The sequence below is a fragment of the Pinus tabuliformis genome, chromosome 7, assembly GCF_031772625.1.
Source record: "Pinus tabuliformis cultivar Carrire ecotype Pingquan chromosome 7, CPIR1, whole genome shotgun sequence".
Lineage (NCBI taxonomy): Eukaryota > Viridiplantae > Streptophyta > Pinopsida > Pinales > Pinaceae > Pinus > Pinus tabuliformis.
Genome location: NC_142293.1, coordinates 679,373,295 through 679,391,499, shown reverse-complemented (window position 1 = coordinate 679,391,499; position 18,205 = coordinate 679,373,295). Strand labels below are relative to the sequence as shown.

Here is an 18,205-nt window from a genome sequence, read left to right as displayed (position 1 = left end):
CACCTACAATAACCCGTTGGTGGTCCGTAAGGGAGCAGGCTTTTACTCCTGCCAGATGCCTCTAGGTCTTCGGCCGTTAACCTGTTTCCTTACGTTTGAGGAAGACAAGCTCTTAGCCAAGCAGAAGCAGTTTTAGGGCATACTCCAGGCCCGCAACATCTTTTATTATTACTTTTCAAAGTTTGATGAAATGTTTTATTTTTATTTTTTAAATTTAATTAAAAAATAAAAATATAATAAGTTAAAAAATTTAAATAAAGAATAACATTAAGGATGAAAGCGACAACTTATTTTATTATCATTTTCTTCTAAGTTGGATGACATGTTTTATTTTATCCTTTTTAATTTAATTTAAATGTTTTTAGTTAAGTATTTTATCTTTTAGTTTGTAGATATTTTTCAGAGTCTAAGATTGCATCATAATAAAGCTCAAAATCTTTATAACAATATATTAAATACGAATTGAGCATATATTTATGAAAATTAAACCAAACATTAAAAATAACACTCCTTTCTCCTAACCATTTGTTAATAATAATAATGCTAATTATAAAAAAACACTTTTATTTAATAATAATAATCACAATTTGCAACCCCTCAAAGTTTCATTGAATTCCTGTTGATTGTTTTTTTTCCCATCTGCTTGTGGATGAAATGTTGTACATGATCGTGTTTTTTATTGCGCGCACCCCTGCTGCTGCTCTGCGTGACCTAGCTGGTTCTCACCCTGCACGCAGTCGCCTCTTAGCGGCCTTGTGCTGTTGAGATCTTAGAGCAAATGGATCCTCTAGATGAGGGTGAACCACCTCCAGATCGAATCCAAGCAAATGAAGATGCAGCCAATGCATTTGCCTCTCTTATAGCTGCAACATGACCTCCAAGAATCAGGCCAACAGTAAACAAGTTTGTCAAAAAACTTGATGACATCCCAGAAATCTCTCTTCCCCCTGCCCTCCCGCGCAGAGCAGCGCTGTCTCTTTCTGAACACGGCCTAGTTGGACAGTTCACTAGGCTATGGCCATCACCCAAATCAGTTCAAAAATGGGCTGAAAGAAATTGGAGCTCAACCATCAATAGGAAAATCTCAATAAGGTTCTGCGGAAGAGGATACTACACCTTTCATTTCGAAACAAAAGAAGACAAAGATCTAATATTTAGGAATGGTCCATATTTCATGGATACTAGAGGATTATACTTAAATTGATGGACTCCAAACTTCGATCCTGAAATGGATGTACCCAGTGCAATGCCAGTGTGGGTCAGGTTACCTCATCTACCTCTACACTACTTGGGAGATGAGTCAGTAAAGGCCATAGGGAATGCAGTAGGGAAATATATAGACAGATGTGAATCGAAGGATAACATGCATGCATGTGCCAGAATATGCGTGAAAGTGGATCTAGGAAAAGGGCTCCCGGAAGCGATAAATATCAAGGTAGATCAATGGACGCACATACAACAACTGGATTACAAACAAATTCCATTCAAATGCAAGGTATGTCACGAATATGGTCATTTTGCAAATAGATGCTCAAAAAAAAAGAAAATGAAAGTGCTGAGGAACCAGAAAATAAATGGGAACAAGTTAAAAGGAAGAAATCTACCAACAAGCAACCACCTCCCCCATCACCGCATCCCCAGGTCTCAAATGAAGCTTCTCCTCCATCTCCTTCTGGTGTCATCCCTCCATGCCTCACAAATTCGAACCCCTTTGGGCCCTTGGAAGACTCTCCTGACCCACCTTCACCCCGATGCCCCCCCCCGCATTCCCACAACCCTCCCATCTTGTCCTCCCTCCCTTTAAACCCTTGCTCTCCCCTTTCCCCTCCCTCAGTGGACTGTATTTTAACTAGAGACCAATCCAAAGAGACTCTTCAAATCAATGAACACCAAAAAAAAGCAGGCAAAAAATATAACAAGGAATTAAGGGATGAAGCAGCAACCAAGGAGATGGCTCTAGGCACTCAACAACCAATGGACTCCTTCCTTGGGAAAAGCTCAAGAAACAACGAAAAAAATCAACAGAGAGGGAAAGTTATCGCACACCATCAAATCAATAAATAATGATAGTGGTCTCTTGGAATTGTCGTGGTCTAGGAACAACTTATAAAGTAAATGCAACAAGAGACATTTTAATGAAAGAAGTGCCAGACATTTTCATGATCCAGGAGACCAAAACAAACAGTCAAGAAGCTGGAAAAATGATACAAAAACTAAAAAATTATGAAGGACTAGCGCTAGAGGCAACAGGAGCTTCAGGAGGAATTTGCACCCTTTGGAAAAAAGGGAAATGGGAAATGATAAATCAAAAAATGGATAAGCATTGGATCAAAACTGATTTAAAGGAAATCAACACAAAGGAAAAATACAACCTCATCAACATATACACTCCAAACCATTACAAGGAAAAAGAACAATGCTGGAATTCAGTGAAAGAAGCGCTAACAGAAACTCAAAATGGGAAAATAATTTTGGGAGGTGACCTAAACTTGGTTAGAAATATAGAAGAAAATTTTGGAGGGACTTATCATGCGGATCTGTCAAGAGAAGTTTTGGAAGCAATAATGGAGCAACACAATTTAATTGACATTCCGCCAAGTAATGGGAAATACACTTGGAGTAATAAGAGAGTGGGAAAGAGTAATATAAAGGAGAGGCTGGATAGAATTTTAGTTCAAGAAAACATAACAGCTGAATACATTTTTGTCAAGTCCAAAATTATACATACAATGACATCGGACCATAAACCAGTAACAATCATACTGGGCAAAATGGACGATCAAAGTCCTCTTCCTTTTAGATACAACTCAATCTGGGACAGCAATGAAGATTTCAGAACTCAAATCAAAGAGGGTTGGGCACAAAAAATTACAGGTTCACCCCATTATGTATGGGAAACAAAATTAAAAAATCTGAGAATAAAGCTAAAAATATGGGCAAGAGAGAATGAAGTTAAAAAAAATAAGAAAAATAGAGCTGCAAAAAAAATGGATAGCATGCAAGAAGAAAAGGAAAACAAAGAGGAGGAAAAGCAAGACTACTTGAAAGAAAAGGAATTATTTTGGGAAATATACAGAGAAAACAGAAAAGAAGAAGAAGAGCTTAGATTGAAATCCAGATGCCTTTGGCTGAATGTTGGGGACAAAAATACTACCTTCTTTCACAACACAATGAAAATAAGAAGAGCTAGAAATCAGATAGATCAAATTAAAGTGGATGGGCAAGAAATAAAGGGAGCGGAGGAATTAAAAAAAGCAACTCATAACCACTTCAAAGATCTATTAACAACAAATGAACAACCAACAGACCATGAGGACTTTTTACAACACATTCAAAAAAAAATAAGTGATGATCAAAACTCAGAAATAAACAAAGAAATCGTTGAAGAAGAAGTGCTGGCAGCAATATGGAGTCTTCATCCAGACAAGGCCCCGGGGCCAGATGGCTTCACAATCGCCTTTTATAGGCAGCATTGGAATGTCATAAAAAAATATTTTTTGAGAATGATTAAAAATGTCTTCAAAAAAATGGGAGGAAATACCAAGTCATCTTATCTGGCTCTAATACCAAAGGACTCCAATCCAACAACCTTCAACAGATATAGACCAATATCTCTCTGCAACTCCTCCTACAAAATTATCACAAAAATAATAGCCAATAGAATCAAGAAAGTTCTCCCTGAAATAATCTCTGAAAATCAGGGAGGCTTTGTCCCTAGCAGGCAAATCATTGACAATGTGATTGTTGTACAGGAAGCTATCCACACAAGCATACAAAGGAAAGAGAAAGGTATTATAATAAAGTTAGACATGGCTAATGCATTTGACAGAGTTAGCCACACATATCTAACAACAATTCTTAAAAAATTTGGGTTCTCTCAAGACATAATAGAGATCATACAGGCCTGCATCTCGACCCCTTGGATAGCGCCTCTAATAAATGGAAGACCAAGCAATTTTTTTCAGAGCTCAAGAGGGTTGAGACAAGGGTGCCCGCTCTCACCATTTCTATATATTATAATGGCTAAAACAATAAGCACAGCATTAGAATATATATATATATATATATATATATATATATATATATATATATATATATATATATATATATATATATATATATATATATATATATATATATATATATATATATTACAGGTCTCCAAATTGCAAGAGGAGTCAAAAGTATCAATCACTCCCTTTTTGCTGATGACACCCTTTTATTGGGAGGGGCATCAAGTATAATAGCAAGAAGATTTTAAAAAGTTTTGGACGACTTTCTTCAGGTATCCGGAGGGCTTTTAAACAACTCGAAATGCAGAATATATGGTTGGAACACACCATCAAGAACAATGCAGAGTATCTCGCAAATTTTAGAGATTCCAACACAAGCAAGATGGACGCATTTCATCTATTTAGGACTCCCAATAGCTAAAGAAAATGTGAAGGCTGAAGTATGGAGCAAACAAGTTGAAAAAATGAAAGACAAAATACAAAAATGGGGTATGATGTGGCTCAATATGGTAGGCAGGGTGATTATGATAAAGGCACTACTTTCAGCTCTCCCAATATATCAGTATGCGATTATTTTGGCTCCGGCAAGCACACATAAGCAAATGGAATTAATCATAAGAAGCTTTCTCTGGCAGGGAGGGAAGCAAGAGAGCAAAAAGTTCAGTTTGGTCAAGTGGGATCAAGTCACATTACCATACGAACAGGGAGGTCTATCCATTCATTTACCAGGCCTAATGAACGCTGCACTAGGAATGAAAATAATATGGAGAATGATAACCGGAAAGGAGAGTTGGTGGAAAAAATCTCTCGCCACAAAATACTTGAATCAAGCTAGAACAAAGTTATTGACCGACAGCATCCCTGTGAGGCCGTGCACGCAAGTTTGGAAACTTGTGAAAAAAATAATCCCCTCAATCAGGAATTATATATCTAAAACTCCGGGAAATGGGAAAACGGTGTCAATCTGGGATGATAGAATCATGGGAAAAGAGCCCCTAAACCTTCAATTGGACCTCCAAGGCATACAAAGATGGATGACAGAAAGAGGGCTGAACACTCTTCACTCAATATCAGCATGGGATCAGCAAACTTGGCATGAGTGGCAAATCACAACAATCCCTTTAAATTTGAAAGGACAATGGGAGAAATTAAAGCATCATCTCAAAGAGGCAGCACCCATAAGTATTGAGGAAGAGGACGATTTTGTTTGGGATCCAAGTGGAGGAGGATACACTGTTAAAACAAGGTACAAAGCACTTCAAGATCTCCAAAATCATCAAGAATGGAACCTCTGGAAATTGGCATGGAAGACTGAATGCCTTCCTAAAATAAAAGCATTTATATGGACTCTTCTAAAAGGAAAAATACTAACTATTGAAAGTTAAAAAAGAAAAATAAAAAGGAATTCAGGGTCCCTCTGGGTGCTCCATGTGCCTGATAGAAGAAGAGTCCATACAACATCTCTTTCTGGACTGTAAGATAGCCAGAGAATGTTGGAAGCAGATTTCAAGTCCGCTGGAAATCAATTTAAATTTCACAAACACTTTCTCAGAGTTTTATAAAGCATGGGAGAAGGCTTACCCCTATTCTACAAAGAACAAGGCTACAATTAACAGGCTTTGGAAATGCCTTCCAGCAGTTCTGTGTTGGCAGATTTGGCTAACTAGAAATAAAAGCATCTTCAAAGAACAAAAGCCAAGAACAGGTAGAATCTTATCAAAAACTTGGGGTTTAGTTTCAGAAATTTTAAACACTAAAGGGATGTCAACAGTGGATCACAACAATCTACAGCAAGAGGAGAGAGATTGGATTGGGAAAGCTATATTGAAAAACACTGGGAAAGAAGGACCAAAGAAAACTCCTACAACACGAAATTGGAAACTAAGGATGAATGAAAAAGAATTCGAAGAGTGGAGAAAAAAACAAAATAGATTCAGTCTATTCTTCGATGGGGCATCGAAAAACAACCCAGGGAAAGCTGGAGCAGGAGGATTGATAAGTGATCCAGATGGGAAAGAGATTGTCACTTACGAATGGGGCCTGGGAGAAACCACAAATAACAAAGCTAAAGCTTACAGTTTACTATTAGGCTCAAGGATAAAAAAAAAAAAAAAAAAAAAAAAAAAAAAAAAAACAATCTGAGATCCTATAATAATAGGAGATTCAACAATTGTTATAGAAGCAATGATCAAAAGCAAGAATCCCAATAACTTAGCTATGAACAGAATCTACAAGAGGATAAGAATGAATCTAAAAGGCTCAGGAATGGTCATCTTTAAGCATGTTCTGAGAGAACATAACAAAAAGGCTGATAATTTTGCTAATAAAGCAACAGAAAGAGAAGCATGAAGTATTAAGGAAAATGAAGATATATACTTCAGTTCCATCCCATAGATTAATTCATTCTTCATGAGGAAAGAGCTAAACAATGGAAAAAAGTATGAGAAAAATCAAATCAACTGTGAGAGTACATCAGAAGATCATGAGGTAGATATTTTAGCAGTTGTACTCAATTGGCAATCACAGGTGTATATACAGAAAATCCAATATAAATCTGCCTCTATCCCAAGCCCGCAGGCCAAGGAGGATAGAGATCTTCTCCGCATGAATAGCGTTGTTATCTGTCATATCACTGTCAAGCTTCAAAGAAAATATGCGTACATAAATTGTAAGCGAATGCTCATCCCCAATCACTGCAACAACATTCTTAACTTCGTGTTCCTCAATAGGCATAGCGCTCTCCACACCATCTTGTGTCTTTCTCCCCTGAATCGCAATAGCTCTCTGTTATGTGTTTTCATTTCCTTGTGTAAATCTATTAGTGAGTCATCCTCTCATCAAAACCTTCAACACCTCCCGCAGAGTCATCCTTCATCTCACTGCGATTTCTTCATTCCTACCCACTCAACCATCGCTAAGATTCCGACAGATATCTCCTCAAATCAGTCTCAGAGAATCTCTTCAAATTGGTCTCAGTACATCTCCTCTATTCCATATTAGGCGTCGTTGTGCCTCCTTTACTCTTGGACGGTGACAAGCTGCTTCAAGTTAGATTGTTCTTTAAGGGAAGGACAGTCTTTAAAAAACAATGAAGCAAAGCAAAACAACACCAGCGGAAGGCACAAACAAGACAACAACAAGAACAGTAAGAGCACATATAAGAGGAACATAAGTCTTATAAAAAATATAGCAAAACAGTGGAACAAAATGGAATGCAACCCAATTGAAAGAGTTGCAAAAAATGATGGATGTCCTACATGTAGGGCAAATAAATTCATGATAAGCAGGTTCAATGATGCCCTTCAGGAACTCAGGTCATAAATGAGGAGGGAGAACATTTATCAACAGAGAGATATTGAAACTCAGAAAGCCGAAATACTTGCACTCAAAAACAAGTGTAAGCACCTAGAGGAAGCCATCGCCTATATCAAGTCAACCACTCAGAGCCAGGAAGGAGAAAACTCCGTTCAGCAAAGCAAGAAGCATCACTCTCAACAGGAGCAGTAAGTCAATCAATACTAAAAAATCAAATAATAATTTAATGTATTGCAAGTTTATATTACTTTTAGGACAATATGTAAGGCAATATGCCAGGATAGACAAAGGAATGAATAGAACTTTGGATCCCAAGTATAGAAATAGGGACTGCGCTCCCATTTTCATCTCTCTACTTGAATCCAAACCTCATCGATTGTAATAGGAGTATGCTCCTTTTTTCTTTTTTGCAATATAACCAATATCCGATTGTGTTAAAAATAAATAAATAAAATTAAAAATTAAAAATAAATAAATAAATAAAATCACAATTTTTATTAACTTTGTTTATGGATTAACATATGTTAATCTAAAAATTATAAAAGGAAATCATGCATCTTTAACCATTTTTTATAAATACTATTATAAATTGAATATTACTGGACTATTTTTATTTTTTTTAATGAAACAGGTGGGAGATTTTTCTATTAATTTAGTTGCTTTGAAGGCTATAATATTTTACATTTGCTTTAGAAGCATCATCCATTTGTGCACATACATGATAAAAAAAAAGATCGACACATTTAGCCGTATGCCTTCTTCTTCTTTAGAAAGAAAGAAAGAACGAAAAAACCAACAACTTTCATTAAAATTAAAATTGTTTACATAAACTATGAAATAAACAAGATAGTAGAGCATGCAAGCTTGCCAAAGAACCCTACAAGGAGCACTAGATATAGCCCAAAAAACGAGAAATCAATATTACAATGCGGGTCAATAGACCCCAACATAAATTTCAAAGAAAAGGGGCACAAGGCCTACATACAAAAAATCGTTGGAAGATGCCCTGATTGACTTGGACACGCTTTGAGATTCTTTAGCAAGCCTTATCATACGTACACACTTAAAATAGTAAAAAATAACAGCCAAAATTTGCTTTGACTAGCTTGGACACGCCTGGAGATGCTCCAACATGCCTCATCACACACATACACGCAAAATAGTCCACAAGGGATGAAACCCCCCAAGTAAAACAAGCCCAAAATTAGGCATCATGAAAATGAGCCGAAAAGCTCTAAGAAAACTCGTGGAAACCCCATTCCAACACCCACAAACAAGGCAATGACAAGAAGGAACCCTAAGCGACAAGAAAGTGGGCCACAAAGCCCAACAAGTAGTCGATGATGACTCCAGAAAATCGAAGAATGGAAGCAAAAAGCAGGGCATAGATGAATAAATACGATGCCAACCAAGACAAAAGAAAAAGACCCCTGGCCATAATGGCTTTTTTCGTGTCAATGGAGGGCCTCAAACGATAGAGGCACGAATAGGGCGACGACAAAACCCTAAGAAAAGCCCAACCTCAAAGCAATACACCAACGAAAGCAAGAAGGGACTCCAGTGGATCCACGCACACACAAACCCGTAGTAGAGGGATGCCCATGAAAAACAACAACGACAACTTGCAACATGAACCAGTGGAAGCATGAAAATAAGGTTGAGGCAATTAGGGTTCCAACTGCCCCACCCTGCCTCCCCATAAGACTTACTAGATCCCTTTTCCTCAACATGTGGTAATGATAGATCAAATGTCCCCTTAGATTCCTCTTTGTCTACATACTATTGTTCTAATCTGATAGAGCTTACACTGCCTCCAAAAAACTCCTAATACATTAACAAACTTACAAAGCATAATTTAAAACTAAAGAAAGTTGTCCTTCAGTGTTCAGCCCCATGGAGATACCGACTTCAAAATCACCAATTTAAGGCTGAGAGGGAAGATAAGCCAAGTCCAAAGTGTCCTCAGAAGTTGCCACCACCAGAAGAACATGAACTTCTCCTTGCAACTCACGAACCTCAACATTTGATTCCTTTTCCACCCCTCTAATCCTTCCATCGAGCAGGGAAATCACTATATCCATTTCCAAACTCAAGGTGTCATAAGCCACTTGAAGCCTCTGAACCTTAGTCTACAACAAGTCATTTTTTTGATGCGAGGCAACAGACTGGGCTTGGGAATCAATGTTACCCATCTTATTCGTGCATGGATAACAAATTCAGTGTATACTTTGTCAAAGTTGTCAAATAGCCTAATCGTTTATTAAAATCCTCCTTCTTTGCATTTTTTGAGCACTCCATTATGTTTGTTACTCCAAAATTTGTCCTCGTTGCTCAAATTTTTAGCAAACAAACTCATATTAAAGCTATAGTGCACCACCAATCTGTATATACTTGTGGGCTTGTATCAACTAGCCTGAAACCTCTCTCCATTGAATTGAAACATTCATCTAGCTTACACATTCTTCGTCCTCAAAGCACAATCAGAGAATTAATACCGTTGCAATTGATATCCAACCTCATTAAACCGAAGATTCTCAAGTGTGTTATTTGAACTGCAAAAATGGAAATATTGAAGCCTTGCCTCCATCCAAAATTAATACCATGAGCATTAACTTTTCACTTTTCCTTTGTTTCTTCTAATATCTTGTGAGTTGTCCATTTACGCCCGAACCCAACACTTGGCCATGGAGTGTATTCACCAAATCCATAGGGGGAGAGAATGAATGAACAAAAAGATCTCTTGAGTATTGGAAGGATGAAGTCAAAGTTCCAACTTGATCTTTTCTCCTTTAATGCTACTTAGTGTGCTCTCGACACAAATTATCAAATTTATAAATGGTATTTTCATGGAATAGGTTTAATAATGATGATGTTATCATCCTGAGCCATTAATCCTTGATCTACACTTACTCCTTTGTTAGCGAGAGAATCTTCCATTGCATTTATGTGCCTCTTGATGTGGAAGAAGTTAATGACCTCAAACTTCGGAATTTGCAGCCTTATTCTATTCAAAATAGGAGAGAGATTTTGCACCTAGGTATCTTTGACTTTGCACACCTGTTGAATAACTTTCATAGAGTCACCAAAAACCATTAGTTTCCAGATGTTTTTTTTTAATTGCCAATTTGAGCCCCTACCATAATGTTAGGAATTTGGCTTGATTGTTAGAAGATCACCCCAGACCCCAAGCATATTTGGTCTCTATTTATTTGTCAGGGGTGATAAATAACCCCTCCCACTCCTACCTCCCCAATGTTATCGAACTAATTACAAGAAATAGACAATATGTTTTGTCATTAGTGGAAAATTACGGGTTGATAATCATATTTATTGAATCCATTTACAACTACCATGAAGAAGAGAATGGTTTGATTATTGAGTTTATTTACAATATTTTTTACTGACTATGTTTACAATGAGATAGTGTTATACTTAATAAAATTAAAAAATATAGATTATTTAAGTATTAATATTTATCGATTCCATTTATAGATATTTTTACAAGTTTGTTTGTTTGTTTGTTTTTCAGTTTTGTTTTGTTTTTTGTTTTTGTTTTTGTTTTTTAAATGAAATTTTATATGGTGAAATCTTATTTTTTAATATTTTTAAAATAAATAAAGATTTAGTTTTTTGATAAATAATAAGTATGTCTTATTATTAAAATTAGAGAGAGCGATGGTGAAGCGAGAGGCTAGGGTTTCATCAAAATAATCCTGACAAACTTGCAGGAATCCCTGATCGCGAAGGGACTGCAGCAACAACATATGACAGACCTATTGGCCGGGTTCATGAACAGACTGGCAAGGGGGGCGAGAGATCCCCTCCTATTGGAATATAGCGGCAGGGGAATCCAGCCAACATGGAGCAGTTGCAGACAACAACGACGACCACGATAAAGGACCTCCAGTCCTGGGAGCGAAATGGCAAGCGGGTCTGGGAGGCCAATGTCTGCCACGAGCCACCAAGAAACTAAGATTCGTTATACCCAACAACAAGCTGGAGGAATACATGAAGTACATGAAGGACCACGCCCTTATCTGCAAATTTATTGGAGCCTCGCCAATAGAAAAGGAGTTGATTAAATGGATTCAACAAAGATGGCAACCGAAGGGCCACATTGATCTCAAACTAGGGGCAAAAGGCTTCTTCATAGTGATATTCTCCAACCTAGAAGACAAAGAGAGGGTTTTTGAGGATGGGCCCTATTTCTTCAATAATGCATGCCTTTTCATAAGACATTGGGAGGAATGTTACAACCCAAATCGGGAAAATCTCCTTGCTGCCCCAGTATGGGTTCGACTTTTTGCCTTACCAATGGATTTCTGGGATCTAAAAATCTTAGAAGGGATTGGCAACTCTATTAGAACCTTTGTTAAGGTTGCAGACTCCACACGATGGGGAAGGTACACCTCTTACACTAGAATCTACGTCTACATGAACATCACTGAACCACTACCAGATTTCATAGAACTGGAATACCATGATGAGATCTGGAAACAACCCCTAGATTATGAGCACATCCCCTTCAGATGTCAGCGCTACCATGAATATGGCCATATGTATTGATCTTGCTCACTAAACCAGAGTGAAAACCCTACAACTGAGAAAAAAGAAGGGGAATCGATGACAAGAGAAGATGGGGAAGGGTTCTAGGAGGTTCACAGACGGAAAAGGAATCAGAGGCCTACTAGAAATCAGAGAGCGAGCTAAAATGAAAAAGAGTACCGAAACCAAAACCGGTTCATAGTCTTACAGGAGGAGGAAGCGGGAGAGGCAATCCCTGGCATTACAATGGAAGCTGAAAATCTGCAAAAAAAAAAAATGCCGAGAAGGAAGCAAGCCCAAGAGAAAAGAGGCATTAGAAACTCAAGGAAAGGAGAACCCCAGGAAAATGATAGATCATAATCATATGGAGATTGATAACCTGAGGGAATACCTCAGCGTCGAGGAACAAGTGATGAAGCACTTAATGCAAGAATGGAGGCACTTAGATGAACGGTTCATCCTAGAAGACCAGAAGCAATTATATAAGAAAACCTTCCAACAATACAAAGCCAAGCAAGGCACAACTATCATAGTATAACCAGAACACCTAGGCTCCCAAGCTAGCCAAGGGAAAGAACCTGAAACCCAAGGAAATGGGGGGAAAAAGCAGGGAAGAAGAACCTCAAATGAGTCCATACAAATGGTGGGGAGCTACTAGTAAATTTTGGAAGGGTAGTACCACTGTTAGAGGTATTCCAACAACCCTTCAAATTGTTGAAATGATCATCACATCATGGAATATAAGAGGCCTCAAAAACAGAGGCAAACAAAGGTACCTTAAAGAGAGATTGAAGAAAGGCAATCCAAACATCATGATAATACAGGAAACCAAGATCAGTGAAAGAAAGTTGAAGGAACTTCTGGAAAATTTCAAACCTTGGTACCAAGTAATGGCTTAGGACGCCAATGGAAGCACGAGAGGGCTAGCAATCCTATGGAACCTCGAAGAGATAATGTTTGATGAATGGATAAGCCTACCAAGAATACTCTCACGAAAGTTCCGACATATCGGATCCAATGAATGGGTGATGCTTACAGGGGTCTATGGACCACATATCCTAGGGGAAAGAGGAACATTCCTCCAGAATCTAGAAAAAATGAGGAGCCTATACCTAGAGGACCTATGGGTTGTTGGCGGAGATTTCAACATGATTACCTCTCAAGATGAGAAGAAGGGAGGAATGAGAAGAACGATCGCTGATATGGAAGCCTTTGGATACCTCATTAGAGAACTACACCTAGTGGATCTACCAAATATTAATGGAATCCACACATGGAATAATAGGAGGGGAGGAAGCCATCAAATTGCCTCTCGCCTGGATAGATACCTGATCTCAGAACAAGCCATAAGCAAAGACATATTCGTGGAAGCCTCGATCCTCCTATGCATGGGCTCTAACCACTGGGCGATAAGACTCGAGATAGACTTGAAAGTGTGACCTAAGAACCGCCCTTTCCGATTTGAGGCATTATGGTTAAGAGACCCCGAGATTCTAAAAAAAATTGAGGAATGGTGGGGAAGGAGTGAAGAGCAAGGGTGGAATTGCATGCATACCTTCCAACTAAAATTGAAGGAACTCAAGAAAAAACTAAGAAATGGAACAAGGAGTAATTTGGACATATTGTGAATGACCAACACCAGATGAACAAGAGAATGGGGGAGATGCAACAACAAATTATTCAAGTAGGGAGATCGGAGGATCTTGTGAAGGAAGAAGGATTGTTAATAAACCAGCTGGAGGAAAGAAGAAAGCAAGAGGAAATTCTCTGGAAACAGAAATCAAGGGTAAATTGGTTGCGGGAAGGAGAACGAAATACTCATTTCTTCCATAAAGCCATGGTCCAACACATGCAACACAATAGAATATACTCTTTGAAAGATGAGGAGGGGAATCGCAGGGTTCAACATGAGGAAATGGAGGAGCTACTTGTGAACCACTTCAAAGACCTCCTCATAGAACAACTGGAGAATGGGTCAGAATCCATACAAAGAATTACGAACAATATCCCTCATATGGTGTCACGAGACTAGAATTTAGCTTTGATACGCGCTGCCACATTGGAAGAGATGGAAGAGGTTGTCAAAGGAATGTAAAAAATAAGGCCCCTGGCCCTGATGGGTTCACAGCAGAATTTTTCCAAGCAACTTGGTGTTTCAAGGGACAAGACATTCTTGAGGTGGTGGTGAAATATCGTCGTAAACAAAAGGCATATCCTAGTTTGAATGCTACTTTCATTACTCTTATTCCCAAAACTTCGAAATCTGAAGATCCACAAGGGTTTCGTCCCATTGCATTATGTAATGGCATTTATAAAATTTTCGCTACACTCATTGTAAAGCGCCTCAAACCTTTACTGCCCAACCTCATATCCCTAGAGCAAATTGGATTTGTAGAAGGAAGACAAATCTTGGGTGGGTTTGTAGCCTCGCAGGAAATAGCGCATTCACTAAAGACGAGAAAGCTTCCAGGGATGATGATTAAGTTGGACCTCTCTAAGGCCCACGATCGACTAAGTTGGGCCTATCTAAATGACATCCTCAAAGCCTTTGGTTTCGATCAAAGATGGATAAACTGGATACATGCCATGATATCCTCCCCTGTTATCTCTATCTTGCTGAATGGGTCTCCCACCCCCACCTTCAACCCAACCCGTGGCTTAAGACAGGGAGACCCTATATCTCCTTTCCTCTTTATTCTTGTAGCGTAACGGCCGGGTCGCTTTATCAAAAAGGAAGTCATGGAATCTAAGATTCAAGGCCTGAGGATTTGGGGCAATGACCTGGCCATTGCACACCAATAATTCGTGGATGACATCATGCTCTTTTGGCAGGTATCCCTACGAGAAACGCGTTGAATAAAATAAGTCTTGATCACCTTCATGGAGGCCTCGGGGACAAGGATAAATAATGACAAATCATGTATTTTCTTTTTTAACACCTAGGGGAATGTTCGGACCTACCTTGCCAGGATACTGGGGTTTGGCATTGGGACCCTCCCATCTAAATATTTAGGAATGCCCCTATCTGAAAACTCTTTGAAGACCCCTTGCTGGCAATCGATTCTTCAAAAGCTTCAGGGAAAGCTTAACAGTTGGGCTTTTAGATTCCTTAACTTAGCAGGCAGGACAATCCTCCTCAAAGTCATGCTTCAGTCTATCCCCATTTATCAACTATCTGGCATGGCTGCCCTAAGAGGGGCTTGCTCCAAAATGGTTGACATTTAAAAAAAAAATCTTTGGGGTGGTGCAAAAAAAGTCAGGAAATGGGCCTTGGTATCTTGGTCGGGCTTGGCGAAAAATAAAATGGAAGGGGGGCTAGGCCTCAGAGACCCCTACACTCTAAACCAAGTTATGGGAGAAAAATTATGGTGGAGATGGATAGGCGGAGGGATGGATATCTGGAAACAAATATGGACAAGAAAATATAACATGCCGGAAAGAACCAAAGATATTCTCTGATATAGGGACCCTCCTAAAGGATCGACAGTGTGGAACCTGGCAACCCAAAATAGGAACCTCATTAACCAACATGTTTTCTGGGAAATCCACAATGGTAAAACAATAAGATTTTGGCACAAATTTTGGCAACAAAGATAATGACTGTTTGAAAGGCAAGATCTGAGGGACATATTTATATATACTAGAGACAAGAACATACAACAAGTAGAGCAATTCTGGAAAGAAGAACAAGGGGTGGGGGGTTGGAGACAATGGAAAAAGAAGGAAAATTGGCATCAGGCTCCAGAGACTGAGCAGTGCACTGAGTTAGATAAAGAACTGGGATCGAGAAAACTAACGGTCCTAAATGATCTGGATATTCTGAGATGGGGTCATACCACAAAAGGGACCTTTACCATAAAAGAAGCATATGATCTCCAAACAGGGAAGCCCAGGAAGGACAAAATATAATATGGAAAAAACATATGGAAGGGAGGATGTTTGCCAAAGGTAACACATTTCATATGGCTGGTTAGTAAAGGACGTATCCTAACATGGGACCAACTCCAGAAAAGGGATTCCATGGACCTTCCTTTTGCTGGCTTTGCCAACAACATAGTGAAGACCTAGAGCATATGCTTAACACGTGTTTGTTTGCTGAACAGAAATGGAGGCAGATGCAAGGAGTCTTTGGAAGAATGGATCTAGATCACCATAGTATCAGGGAAACAATTATCCTTTGGAGAAGCCACATCTTCTCTAGCCCAGTGATAAATAGAGCTTGGGGACTGGCCCTAGGCCTAAACCTATTGGCCATCTAGAGGGAATGGAATTGTCGAATCTTCAAGAACCAATCCTCAACTCAAGAACAAGTCTAGGAAGGAGTAATTCATAACATCAGGGAAACGATCTTAGCAAAGCAATGGAACCAAGAGGATTGGCAAGTACCTGTCGCCCTAGGAAGCTCAAATTCTGAAAAAGCTTAACTTATCTCTGGAAATGATAGCGCCCACTGCGTGGGAAAAATGCAGGGTACGAATGACATCTCTGGACCATTTCACTCTCCTAGGGCAAGGATTTATAAAACTAAGTTTTGATGGGGCCTCAAAAGGCAACCTTGGACCGGCTGGCCTCTTCCGGTATTCCCAGGCCAACACTGAGTTAATATATGCAGATTCTTGTGGGTTCGCCAGTAATAATGAAGCAGAATTTGCTGTGGCCAAGCAAGGCCTGCAAATAGTTGTCCGCGTGGGATACCGAAACGTAGTGGTTGAGGGCGACTCAAGCCTGGTCATCAACACGCTGACAAAGCTTAACCATGGATCCAAATGGGATAATCTCAGCCACAGTAAGAGAACAACCAGATTAATCCAAGAAATCGGAGAGTTGATCCACAAGTTTGACTACATCATGGTTAATCACGTCAAGAGAGAATGGAATAAAGGGGCAGAATTCTTAGCCAATTGGGGTTGCAACCACCAAAATGTCCCGGTGGAAAAACTTTGGCTAGTCCAGCCCTGGGATGATAGGTATCAGACTCTGGCTGAAATCCTGGTACAAGATTAGAGGCAAAGCTTCCAATATGGCCTCCCAAGTGGCCAAGACCCCAATCAGGATGCAAGCCGGTGGTTGGGAAATCGAATAGAGGTTTAATGGAGGGTACCTCTGAGTACAGTACCACCACCCCCCACAATGCTCGAGGCGATGGGTGCGGTGGCCTTTTGCATGATGGCATGCAAGGAAGGTGGGAAAGGTGACAACGAGAGTTGTGTTGGTGGTAGACAGTTGGGTGCTGTTGTTCAGATCGATCGTGGACGGGAAGGTTGGTGCACCAGACAGGCTCTGCGACGCCATCCACAGCACCAAGCACATCGTCTGCTTGCAGGAGTTAACGGGTATGTAATCCGGTATCTCTCAACCCTTGCAATGTTGACCTGTTCTGGTTTTCGCTTGAGGGAGAGGGGGAGTTTTATGGGTGAAAGCTGTGAAATTGAGTAGCGCTAGAGGAATTGGGGGTGGAGGTTGGTGGCACTTTCCTGGTCTTGCATCTGTCTTTTGCATTCGCTTGGTATTGCATCCATTTCCCTCTGCTTCGAAATTCTCCTATCCCACATGGGAACCCTAGGAATTCTGGGCAGAGGGCCGAGTAGGGCAGCTTGTAGGGGTCCTGCAGGTATAGGTAGAGTGACAAGCCCACGGTAGAGTTTGCCAATCCACCCGCAGTCTGGGAGAAGGCCCCTGCTATAGATGCATGTGTAGTTGTTGGGAGATAGGTAGGAACCACAACAGAAGGGGAAAGGTTGAGAACTATGGGAGGGAAGTCTGGCAAGGAAATAGAGCCGGTTATAACAGGAAGATAGGTGATGGCGGTGTCATGGGGCTCAGGGATGAGGGGATGACTGGGCTGGGCTATCTGATTGCGTCCTAGGCAAAGGGTATGCATACCGTGGTTGGCTGAATGAGGGCATGTGGCAGCGCTCACCAACTCATAATTGGGGAGTGGAAGCTAACCTGCTTGAGGCCGAGAGGCGGTGGTTGTGGCAGTGGGGTACCACTAGGGATGGTAGTGGGTCAGCCCCCTCTGGGAATTGACCTACGACCATGAAGGCCTCGACACTGCAATTGATGGGGAAGGGGAGGAACAAGGCAGGGCGGCAAGTTGTAACACTACCACCTAGGTGCAAGACTATTGTTATATTATGTTTAACTGTCTTTGGTTAACGAATTGTTGCAATGAACAAGACTGGGATAGCGCAACCATGGCTCATCCTGCGAAAAACCGTGGTCGTGGAAGACGGGCCCAAGCGACTAGAAGGGACACGGACCTGGGCATGTCTGAGGCTCGCAAAGGTAGGAAAACAGTGGAAAGACTTATCAATGAAGTGGCATAGGCA

The 18,205-nt window shown here is 40.1% G+C and overlaps 1 protein-coding gene across 1 annotated transcript; it reads left to right on the top strand.

Moving 5' to 3' along the window:
* Window positions 1-16,349: 16,349 nt before the first annotated feature.
* On the top strand, window positions 16,350-16,877 carry LOC149249299 (uncharacterized). The gene has a single exon (XM_089452594.1). It carries the CDS (start codon window positions 16,350-16,352, stop codon window positions 16,875-16,877), a length of 528 nt encoding a protein of 175 aa, XP_089308720.1.
* The last annotated feature ends 1,328 nt before the right edge of the window (window positions 16,878-18,205 follow it).

What these genes read in the sequence shown, in the direction of transcription:
- LOC149249299 (XM_089452594.1), top strand. Translation starts at nt 16,350, where the DNA reads ATGACATCTCTGGACCATTTCACTCTCCTAGGGCAAGGATTTATAAAA.